We start from the raw sequence: 12,731 nt of genomic DNA on the forward strand, positions 1-12,731 counted from the left end.
CTGCTTCTTTGCAAACGTTCTATAGATTAAAACACAAGATACGCTGTGAATAACTGAGTATCTGTAACACAGAATAAAAATGAATGCACAACTAAACCACAAAAACGCTCAACAAGAATTGCTGTATAATATCATTTTCCATCCTTCAAAAGCAGTGCTAATTAGAATATTAGGTTGCAAGGCTGGATTTACAGAGCGTCAATAGCATGTTCTCCCATTCCATTGCATAACCTTGGATTCGGATCTGCTTCTGGGAGACACCTGCTACACATCCTTCTGCAACAACCATTTCAAGAAATGAAATCAAAACCTTCATTAAAAAACATACCTTTCTAGAAGAAAAACCCAACATAACATCTAATTAAGAAGTTACTATACCTTTAATTAGCACGAGATACTGTAAACAACTCAAAAAAAGCTCAATACATATCATTTAAAGCACGTATAATGTATTTTAACGAGTATAATCTCAAAAAATGCATTTAAGTAAGCCAAAAGAAAAGCCTTTTCCCATTCACTTTTTTCCTCTCTTGCATTTCTTAAAAATCTGCAATTAAGCATAAATGATTGTAAGGCATTTCTCAGTTCCCCATAGATTTTATATGACCTAAAATAAAGCCAGCGACATGTGAGAGGTGTCCAACAGCTAGAACACAGTGGTGAAACAAGTTGTGTTTTCTCACCTTTCTTTTCTATCGCCTAGTTATAAAAACAGCTGAAGCGCTGACGCACCTCAAGAAACGTTTGTATTTGATTAAGCATGGCTTACAAATTACTTTGGAGAACCTCAACTGAAATGCCCTATAAAATTTCCCATATCCCTAGAAGACACACTTTCTTACGGCGCCTGATGCAGCCCTGAATGACGCCTGTCGAGATAAGGGGGTGCTACGTTGCTGGCAGTTTGCTGTTCATGCAGAGACAAGCACTGGGAGAGGGGGGGGAAAAAACCAACGCAAAAGAAAGAAACAAACAAAAACTTTGGAAAAGGCTTGGTCAGAGATTCAAGCTTCACTTAACAGATGATTTGCATTTAAGGGTGATTTAAGGTGCTTTTACTGTCGATTGATGACTAGCTATTTCTAGGTAAGCCACAGCTGAATTTTCGGCAGAGGTCATACGGATGCATTTTCCAGTTTAAGCTTTGCTAATCCATCACGCGCAGCACCTGTACGTCTGACTGGCAAACAAATGCCCGGGATCTTGGGCAGAGCAGGCTATGATTTTCTGACCAAAGCAGCCCCAGGATTGGCCAAAATTTAGAGGAGAGAGCCAAGGAAAATGCCTGGCCCATACAACACCGGGAATTTCTCCCACCTAAATCAGAGTATCAGGATATCACCGGGGGGCGGGGGGGGTAAAGCGGGGCTGTACTGAAAGCTCTTCACCCATGGAAGTACCCAAATCAAGGATTTAATGATTCTTCCTTCCATCTTTCTGTAACAAGATAGCAGAGGGCCCCTCTCCTTAAATTTCACATTTAGTCATCACACCTGCTTAACTTCCGCTTAACTTTCCTTTTGTGGTTTAAAATGTGTATTCCCTGGTCTGTCTGTTGTTTAGTATTGATGGACGCTGATAAATGAGCACTTCCCATATTCTGCAGAGGACAGCATTTTACCAGTGGATGGAATTAACCCTGGTCTCTTTTATAGTAGGTTAGGGACACAAGGAAGAAAAAAATGGCATTTGAGAGACACGTTTATTTTTCAGGCAATGTAGAACGGGTTTCAATTTGTAAAAAAAATTAAAAATGATCAAGGGAAAAAGAACAATCTATAAAATGTTATATATATAATTATTTTATATATATAATTATTTTATATATATTACTATATATATAATATACCTATGTTTTATAAAAGAGAGTGTATTGGCTACTGAGGGCAGAAGACAGTGGGAGGATGAGCTGTCACCGCAGCATCAATAGTCATTAACCGTACAGTAGCTTTTTGCTGTTCATTCAAAACAATTAAGAACACAGAAAGAGATAACGAATATCTAAGTGCAAGAAAAAGGCGGTAGGGTAAAGGAAACAAAAAAAGAAAAAGTCCTACTGGAGAAGTTTCACATGCTTCCAAAGATGACGAAAAGAATGAGCTCAGCTGTAATTTTTTTCTATAACTTGGAGCTGTGATAACTTGAAAAATTTGCAAGATGTCAACTGCTGGCAGAGGCTTCCTCCTCCTCCGCGGTGAGGAGGTCAGCTCTACCTTGTGAAAGGCAAAATGGATTTTTGTGTAATGAAGCAAACACCGCATTCATCAACCATTTAAATCAAGTTTTCCATTCAAAAACTATTGATTTTAAAGCCTCTGATAGCCAAAAGTGCACAGGCTCTTAAATGTTTTGAGAATCTTAAAGGGCAACATGGAAAAAGGTCGATAAAAAATAATCCCTTTATGTGGCTTGTATTTTAAAAGCTCCTATAACAAAACTAATAAAGTTTGGGGTGGGTTGGTTTGGGTTTTTTTTAACTTTTTATGTTGGTTGGATGATTCAGAGTTAATATTATATGCTAGAGACTTGGAGAAAACAAATGAAAGTATTATACGAGACCTATTAAATTTCAGAGAGAAATTAAAAAAAAAAAAGAAAGGAGGAAAATATCATCATCCGTAGAGAAAAACATAAGCCACTGCACAGTGAGGTCATCATGCCACAAGAAGCTCCTTGATCCTGAGTTACATTCTACACACAGCGAAGAGAGAAGCTTCGAAAATGTGCAAAACCTCCCCAAAGTGTCATTTCCGGTGCCAACTCTTCAGAAAAAGAGATTATGTCCCCCTGTCACAGACGTGGCTTTTGGCTGGTCTAGAGCTTGTTGGAACTCCCAAAGATTGAATCTCGGTATCAGGTCACAATTATGAAATAGCGTGTCCCGTCACCTTGGGCTCCCTGGCTTCACTGTGGCCGTTTCTGCCGCGTGGGACCCAGCCACCCCAGCCCCACAGCCAGGATGGACCCCACCAGCCCCAGCACTGTCCTGCAACCTCTGAGGACCCCACAACAACCACTACCTTAACAAAGATTTTAGAGTAAGCAGAGGTTCTGCTCCTGCTTCCGCCTGGACACGTTCCTGTGCCACCTGCTCTAGGTGACCCTGCTCTGGCAGGGGGTTGGACTAGATGATCTCCAGAGGGCCCTTCCAACCCTATGATTCTATGATTCTCTGGATGTGATGAGAGCTTTTCTATCCTCATCAGATATTACATGAAAATTCCAATGAGGAAATTCGGTTGACAGCCAGCTTTCCTATTAAGATCAACATTATTGCCCGGGATTCATCATTCCCTTCACACGCTACGTAGGATGAATGGTATGCTCTTTAAAATTGAAATTCGACTCCTGTTTAGTATCTACATGTCTATTTAAAATTACCATTACTTACAAACGCTCTGCACTTCCATTAAATATATAGTTCTGGAGGAAAAATGTTAAAGTCTGGTGATGTTAATAAGACACAAAGAAAGGAAATGCTCCGAAAGAGAGAAATTGGTGCCTGTTTCACTTACCGTTTTCTCCAGCAGGAACTGTTACAGGATGTGTTGGCACAGTATCAGAATTCACTTTTCCGTTCTCAAACGTATCATTTTCAGTTTGCTGCAACTGCCAGTTGAGGCCAAACAGATGCATTGCTGGTGGTAAAGGATACAGGTTATTTGATGCTCTTAACCGCAATGACAAATCGCACAAATAATGGCTTTCCACGCTTTGCAGCGGAATAGCAACTCATACATTAAAAAATTAAATTACAGGAACAAGCATTCACAGACTAATAGTTCAACTTAGCAACGGCACTAAGCAATTACTACCACTGTCCTTTAATGATACAGTGCTTTCGGTGAACGCAGTTGACAGAAAGCTCACCAGTCTCAATTTGAGTCTTTTACCGGTCCCAAATCAATGTTCAAAAGCATAGGCAGTAATTATGTCCTTTTCTCTTTTTTCATTTTTGATCCTTCTGAAGAGACAAATCATTTAAGAGAGCTCCTAAATGACCTATAAAGTAAATGATTTCACCGGCAAACGGATCCGTTCTTAGCCAGAAAGGGAAAAGAGACAAGGGAAGAGGAGAGGGAGGAGGGTGCTGGGGGTGTTGCAGGACCAACCGAAGACATGAACTTCCCATGCTGTCACCAGCACCCTGCGCAACTCCAGTTCCATGCCCGCTCCCCACGCCAGGCTACGGAACGAGGCCGGGACCCCTAGCGGAGCTGGGGACACCGGGGCACTCTGCTCTGGTAATGGTCATGCTGGGCTTCTGAACTACTTAATTCCCCACAATCGTGTGTATTAGAAAGGTGATACCGTGTTAAAACGTTTAGCTAAACTAATTATGAAAGACAGAGTCAGCCTTCCATGGTGTCGGGGGGAACTACTTAAGGAACCTTGAGATTACTAGGGATTAACGAATGAACGCCCTGTCTAAACTTTCAGAGCAAAAATACAGAAAAAAAATCATCACCTTAATGTTATACTATGATACACATAAATGCAATTTTTGCTATCTGTGGTGTGTTTCCTTCTCTTCCAATGACTCTATGATACCACCAAAATTCGTTCTATTGTCATTATTCTAATTTGCGTTTGCTATAACATGGGCTTGCTGATTCTATGACAGCAGTTATCTCCAAAGCTGAAATAGTCTTTCAATGCTACCAGGGAATTAAAATACACTGGAAAAAAAATTCTGTAATAATGTATTTTAACTATTAGTGCAAAAGATAAGGAAGATAATTCACTGTCTCTTGTTGCTCGTGCTCCTTCTGTCCCTGAAACAGATCACTGCTATGGTCAATGTTATGAATTTGTTCATTCCTTCTATTTTAATGAGAAACAATTCTTTATCCCTTTTGGTTTCATCGCTGATCTTTCAATCCCTCTGTATTGACCATGGCAACCCTTACTTAAGATGAACAGGCATCAGTGGAAGTTTAGTCAGGGAGACAGTGAGCGCTGCAGAATTTAGCCCCTCTCTGCCAGCTCTTTGCCTTTACCCCTGCCCCTCACGCCTGGCAAAACAAAAAACCAGAATGCAACCGAAGACCTTTTACTGAATTTTACCATTACTTTTACCATTACTGAATGCTTCAAAGTCTGAAATCCTCACTATAGATGACATATTCTCTTTCTTCCAAGTTTCTGACTCTACTATTACTCTTCTTTCTCAGACCTTAAATTGTCTGTCAAAGCCTGATAATGTAGAATGTTCCTTGACCCTAAAACCTTAGTTCTTTTTTCTCTTCCCATCTCTTGTTAAACCATAAATCCAACCACCACCATTTTTGGCACATCGCTAGAATTAGCCATTATTATTTTGGCCCTACCTCAGCTTATTCTTATTTATGTACTAATCATCTGACGATTGTAACTGTTCTAATGCATTTCATCAAAAACCCTAGGGTCAAACTCTACAATCTGTTATACTAGCTCACTTCACTGGCAGCCGCGAAAGACTGCAAATAGCTAAATATTTCATGATTGAAACCCAGTACGTTTCTTGTCTTCAGTCTGGAGGTCTACACCACCTCTCCTAACTTCGCTAGCTTCTCATCACTTGTAATACTTTTCAGGAGACAAAAAAGAAGTGACATTCATTTTGTAAGTCTAGAAGTGCATCCCTTCCAAGCACAGGAGCTTAGAACATCATTAACAGCTCTGTCTGCCGGTACCGCGTACATGCCCTCTGCCTCTTCAAGCTCCACTGGGAGGTTAGAAGGGGAAGCTCCGACATGACCTTCCAGCCATTCCCTCGTAATTCAAACCAGCTGGAATTTGAAGTCTTCAAAGGCAAGGACTGTGGGATTTATATTGATTACATCTCAAAGAGCCATAGTAACTACAAGGGAAGCGACAATTACCTTTTCTTTGTGTTTGTGCTGATGTGAGCCCCACTGTAGTTCACTGTCCAAGATGGTCAGTAATAGTTGTATGCCTCAAAAATACTATCGCTCTCTCAACTTTGACACTGAACTAGCATCAAGTTCAATAAACAACGTCTAATAAAAATGAACAGATGGACACATGCAGCTGTTTCACAGATTGTGAATATCGGACTATTTTTGAAGCAGACCAAAAATGTTGCTTGGCAGCTCTAATGACAACCCAAAACTTACAGTGAGCACTAATACAGTAAATAATTCAGCTGTGTAATCTCTCTGAGACGGCACTATGGAATTTAGAGAATTCTCCTTTCACTACAAACATATGAGAACACCATGAAGGAATTAGGCTTGTTGATACAGGACCAAAATACGAGGCAAAATTTCTTTAGAGGCGGGGAGCTTTAAGAACATGGGTAAATTGACTAAGACAAATTCAGGCACTATTTTGTAGATTAAGATTTGTCTCTTCTCAGCCAGCCACCTAAATAAAGGCAAACTTTAAGCCCTTATCAGTGTTATAAGGACAGCGAGGCATCTGTCAAAAATTCTTGATGCCCCCATGAGCGTGATAAGCAGCACCTGGCAGTGGTAACTGCACACTGAGCTCACACTTCGGCGCGGGGGCTGAGACCTTCAAGTCAAATGTTAGGATTAGTGCTGAATTTCCAGAGGGGGAACGATGGGGGCAGACTGCAGTGCTGCTTACGCTTGTTTGATTTCCTCAGGTCTAGAAAAGGATGGAAACTTTCTTCCACCTTTGAGATAGGGATGCGAGAGTTTAATCCCCTTCTCTGTTTCTGAAGAATTGTTTATATTATGTTCAGAGAAATAGTAGGTGTACTTCTTTCTATAAAGAATTTGCTATATGAAGCCAAAATATATAAACCAAAATATATTTCTCATTTCTCAGCTGCTATTTTAGTCCCAAATCTCATGTAAAGCAGTTTCTTGATTTTTGGATTGGATATTGCCTATGGGGTCTGGTTCATTCCCATTCAACTTGGCATTTATTTGGTGTTAGACAATGAAGACAAGAGACCCTTCCTAGAGTAACCAGTTCTGCCAAATCTATGGGGGTACTGACACCGGAACAACTTTCAATACTGGTGTATCTTTGATGGCAACAAGGATGGGTCTGAGGATGCCAGATGCCTCTAACCGGAAGGCAGGCAGCTTGTGATGGTTGTGGTCAGGGACAACAACCACCCACATAACCCACAGCTGCAAGCATGGCTGAACCCTCAGGGCATGGGAGAAAAGACGGGCTGTCACAGTTCCAAATGTGCCCAGAAACCCTAACAAAAGCCTCCTTTTACTGTATCGTGACTGGGGTGATTGCTCCCGTCGGGGAACGGGATGGCTTTTTTTGGATGCCTTTCAGTCCCCATCTCTAATCTGAAGTAATCTCTAGTTACCAACAGATCTTCTTCACTTGTTGGAGTTATGATAGCATTTTGGGTTGTATGAGGTGGTATCTGTACTGCTACTGGCCAAATCATCAGCATTACAGCCAGCCTTTGGAGGGCGGTGATAGTTTAAATGGTGAGGACTCCATTCCCTGTATCAGAGTGGGAAGGAGAGACAGCAGAGAGGAGAAAGTCCTCGGGGATCTGCGCTGCTCGTGGCAGGATCACAGCATCAGTGGCTGGATGGTGCCGGTGGATAGGGCTGAATTCTCCAGAGCAAGTCTCAAACAGACGAGCAGTAACCAAACTTACACTTGGGCTTTTGCCCCCTCCCTTTATATTTCTGCAAAGCAGCACATGCCAAAGGACTGGGAGATTCACCAGATTCAGAGCTCAGATGAAAGGAGTGCATTTATACCTGCAGTAGCAGTGATGTTAACGCAAAAATGCTATCATTTGTTACAGGCTATCAGGTAATCTTACCATCTGTCACCACACAGTTCACTGAAGGGTTTCTGAACCACCTTAAAGTGCTTTTTCAAGCTTGGTTCATCTTACCTTTCACTCTGTAATTGAGGTCTAGTTGTTTTGGTTTATAATCAGGCTACGAGGCCTCCATTTCCACTCGATAATTAAAACGGCGACTAAGAATACATTTCACAGCAAACACTTGAAAAAAATATTACGACTAGTTTACACCGTGTAAAACATTTTACAATAACCCGCTTCAGGAAGAAGTGTCTGCTATCAGGCCCTTTCTTTCTTTTAACGTTTCCAGCCCATTTGTCTCACGCGCGCCTTTCTCAAGCCAGTATTGCTGCGCTTTACGCATTCCTCTTCACACAGAACTTGTTCTCGAGCAAACACACTGTATTATCACTTCAAAACCCTCTTCGAGACTTTCTTCAAGCAAGCCAAAAAGGAATCAGTTCCTCTATTGCGAGGTGGTAAGAGAAAGGGATAATTTATGTAACTACGTGGCAGAAGCAGAACCGTGCGAGCTGACAAGCCCCGGCGGCAGTCACTGGGGAGTGCTTTCCCTCCGCCGCCTCAAAGCTCGCTGCTGCCAAAGTTACGAGAGGCAAAACCAGAATTGTAACAGAAAACCCATTCACGTAGCTGCTTCTCCATTTAGCAAGTACTGGGCTGTCTGGATTTTTTTTTTCCTCCTCATACTCTGGAATGGTAAGAGGCGAGGGACACCCTAGTCGATAAAGAAATGAGACAGGCGTTAGCATCCTCCAGCAGCCAGGATGTAGCTCTGAACGGAAAACAAAGTTTGGACTCAGACGTGAGTATACATACAATGGTGGGGTTTACGATTGCTAGGAAAAAGAATGAATATTTTTTTTCTTTGTAGGAAAGCGTAGCAATATGCGGTAAAAACCAGACGAATTTATTTATCGTTCTAGTCAAAATTCAAGGGTGTCTCTACAGTAACTCACCGGGATCGGCCACATCTTTTTTTAAAGTGAAAAGCAGGCTAACAGGAAAACACAAAGGGGGCAGCAAACACCCTACGAGCTCTGCAAGTGAAAGCATTAAAGATGCAGGTGAGAAGGATGAACAAGCAAAACCACATGCCTATAAGCAGAGGCTTTATTCACAAAAATAGCCCTACAGTAACTGGAGAGTTACAGTACCCAAAGTTTGACTCCAAACTCTCTGAAGTACTGGTCAGAAGTGCCAGTAATTCAACAGCTTCCATTCTGAATTTGGCAAACCTGTCTTTTGCAGTGAAAGAATCCTAAAGGTGACACAGCGCGTTTCATGGGAAGAAGGATGCACCGATAGGAGGATTCTTTCCAGCAGAAAGAAGCAGAAACAGAATCGCCTGAATTGGGAACTGGGCTTCCAGTGTTCCTCCAGCTCTTGTTAGAATGACAACAGATGAAAAATTACCACTAGCCAGCAGAAAGAAAAACCACCGGCTCTAAGTAGGAAGCATCTCCCCAAGACCTCTGGAGATCAGGCCTATAGCGTTGGTTCTATAAACATAAAGAACTCGACACTGCGGGGAAAGCTGGCAAGAGGAACTGAACGGTGCTGGCAATCCTCCTTCCCTTCTCCCACGCGTTTTACACGGTACGGTAATCAAATCTTACTATTCATGAAGCTGTGCTTGAAGATGAGCTTCTAGCTAAGATATTGAACTCATCTTCCAGGACTGCTACTGCTACGTATGTCTGGGTGCTGGCGCTTTCAAACCATGATTTACAAAATTGCTTCCCTAGAATTAATAGAATAATATGTATGCACACTTGCACATAAGGAAAAGTGAATATCATTTATATTTAAAGCAATGCAAAAAGATTATAATTTAAACTAAGCAAATTGCAATTATTGCTCAATCTTGTTGAAGGATTATCTTCTAGTTCATCTCCCTGTTGGCAATACATTTTCAAATGAAATATTTGAACATTGAAGTGGTTTTCAAAATTATCTCCCATATATTTTTCTTGCAGCTATAATTAGAATCTAAACCTATTTTATTCTGAAGGACCTGGAGTGGACCAGAAGATGTGCAAATCAACTGTCGGTGATTTGCATTCATTTGCTTTTTTCTAAGATAATAGGATGCCTTGGATGTTGCTGCAGATCAAATAGTGAATTAAAAATAGTTAATTAAAATTTTAAATAATGTGAATTAAAAGTTACAAAGACAAGTTCTTTATTTATTACTGTTTTTCTCAAATCAGCAACGCCCCTGTTATTTCTAAATTCAAAATAACTTAAATGTACATGCTTTTGAGCATCTTCAAAAGGTTACCCACCAGGAGCATCATATAAAAGTTTCTGTACCTATATTCTGAATGTAAAACATTTCAGTACTGCATTATATGAAAAACTTAGCGATACCTATCAAGATCAATATAGTAACTGAAAAAGTGTGGTCTTTTTCCTTTTATCCTGAACTGCTGAATGGGTCCATTGATTTTACTGTTTCAACCTGCAAGAAAATCCAACCTTTATACTCTAGTCCTCATTTTCTTCTGGAACCTTGCAACAAAGACACTGCAAAACACATCCCCAAAAAATGCCTAGAAAAAATATAGCACCAAAGATGTCTATCTACTAGCTATCTACTATGGATAAACTTACTTTCTTTGACCGCTAATCAAAGATGATTATATGCTATTTTAAAGCGTTGTTGCATTTGAACTGTTAAGAAAGAAGCGCGGTAGTCTCGGTGTGACTATTTTTACTACTTTCAACCAAAAATGGAACGTTTATTCCTCTGAAAAGTTGTATGGGGAGACGTCTCATTTTCGTTGTCAAGCCAGCGACTTTGATATAACATTGGTCTAATTCTGTCAACAGCATTATGTGAGGCACATTCAAAGCTTAAGGGAGAATCCCGATTTCTTAAAACAGAAACAAAGATCGTTATTCAGTAGCCCTTTATTTAAATAAGAGCTATCGGTTATGTCTTGTTTCAGATTTCTCCATTTAGTCTGATGATCATCCAACATTCCCCATCATGAAATACTCTTCAGTATTACCTAAACAGTCTTTAGTATCATCCTGGGCTTTCTCCTGAACATAGTTTATTTTTTTCAGATAATGCTGTTCATGTTTAACGAGATGGTGAAAAATCGTTACAGGTACAGAAATGATGGGGAAGCGCATATTAGATTGCTGACTCCTTTGAGACGAGGGTTGTTTTGTCTCTCTTAGTTCATGCGAGGCATGAAAAACATTCCATAAATTTTGGGTTTCTATCTAATAAAGTCATAATCAATGATTTTGTTGTCAAGTACCGTGGGGGAGAAAAAAAAAATTCCCCTGATTTACGCTTTTCAAGACTGGGTTAAGACTGCAGGATAATTACTTCTCTCTATTCCTTCAGGCATTTCTTTACTCTCTTCCTTCTTGATCTTTAACTCCTTCCCTTTCCTCCCTTAAACTTGCTTTCTGGAAAACAGCTGAGGCTCAGGTTTGTGCTTATCTATTTTAGTTGTTTTCCACAACTCCAACAGAAATCTTGCTCAGGGCAACATCCTTCAGATCGCAGCCTTCATAAAACAGAAGTGTTAAGAAAAGCCATGCCGATGTAATGTCTCAAAATTCATCGGAAACATCTTTCTTAGGCAAAAGCATCAGTGGGTCCAACCCTTTTTATAGTTCAAAAGCCTTATTTATTACCAAAACCTCCCCAAAACCTAAAGCCAACAAAACCCCACAAGTCTCTCGAGGGATATAATAATAATGAAACGGCACTATATGATCATGAATAACCTATTTGCATGTTGATGGCATAAAGAAGTGCGGTCTGATGAAAAGATTTGAGAACCAAAGGAAAAAGAAACAGGGGCCAATTAATGTGATGTTCAAAGGACACACCGAGCTGGGATTTTATAGTATATAGTGAAATACTTGTGTTGCGTATTTCCATCTCATGACTGGCTAAAAAAGATCAAAGCTTTTTTATTCCATATTAAGAATGACAGAATATTACAGCAAACATGCAATAAGGAGAAATGTAATAAGCTTTAATAAAAGATGATAATAAGTTTTGATAAGAACTTTTGGAATGTCACCAAATCTGGAATGTAAGATGAAAGCATCTGCATGTAGAGATTGTAGTGTGTTATTTGGAACCCCACGGAGCTAAACTGTGATTAGAACTACATATTTTTCCATAAATTAGCTTTTGTTTTGAATTTCCTGCTGAGATCACATGCAAGTTGATTGAACGTGCAAGTCAATATATAGGTTTTCTAATCCTTTGCTGTTTGCTAGGCTTCATGATACCACAATTAGAGCGGTCCACTTGTAGATCAAAGGTATGTGATTGAGGCCAAACCAAAATAACCCATAACCTCTTTACAAGGTGATTTAGATCTATCCGTGATAATTACCACTCACCTGCCTGAACTGTGCAATTATGTAGATGTATAAACCAACCACTACATGCAGATCAACTTGTGAGACCACGGAATTACCACTTAAATCCGTATTTAAAAACAGAATGGACACACTGAGTTCACGGTCAAAGAGGCCTTTTTACACAACTCTACCTTACCTCAACACCTCCAGTATAAACTTGTAAGCCATCACATATCAGCACAAGCAAACAATCTTGTGCAAATCCTTGGTTCAAAACCCCAAGGTTTAAGTCAGGACAGTGATCGCGGTCATCCCCACACCGAGACCTCTCCACCACTCTCCATTTTAGCTCGGGGACATGAGCTCCTCACCACACCACAGGAATCACGACTGCGCCTGGGCCACAGACAGACAGGAGGGACTGGCTACCAGACGGCACATCCTTTATTATATAGTCATTAATGTGTTTTATGTGCGTTGGAACAACACACCACGTTCCTCTAGAGAGGCCTCACTACAGGGAGATGTGGCTTTTATGGAACTACTCCTGTGAGCTAAGATATACCGTAGGTGCATGAAAAAGACTACCAACAAAAAGCAAACAACA

General features: G+C 40.5%; 1 protein-coding gene across 25 annotated transcripts in view; it reads right to left on the reverse strand.

Annotated features, from left to right (window-relative positions):
* TENM3 (teneurin transmembrane protein 3) overlaps positions 1-12,731 on the reverse strand; it is a 1,409,904-nt gene that overhangs the window by 98,575 nt on the left and 1,298,598 nt on the right. For all 25 annotated transcript variants that reach the window (XM_063335478.1, XM_063335480.1, XM_063335491.1 and 22 more), the window contains one exon: positions 3,516-3,638. In XM_063335478.1, coding sequence (XP_063191548.1) covers positions 3,516-3,638 — 123 coding nt within the window. The remainder of the gene's footprint in view (positions 1-3,515; positions 3,639-12,731) is intronic.

Source organism: Chroicocephalus ridibundus, chromosome 5, assembly GCF_963924245.1.
Source record: "Chroicocephalus ridibundus chromosome 5, bChrRid1.1, whole genome shotgun sequence".
NCBI lineage: Eukaryota > Metazoa > Chordata > Aves > Charadriiformes > Laridae > Chroicocephalus > Chroicocephalus ridibundus.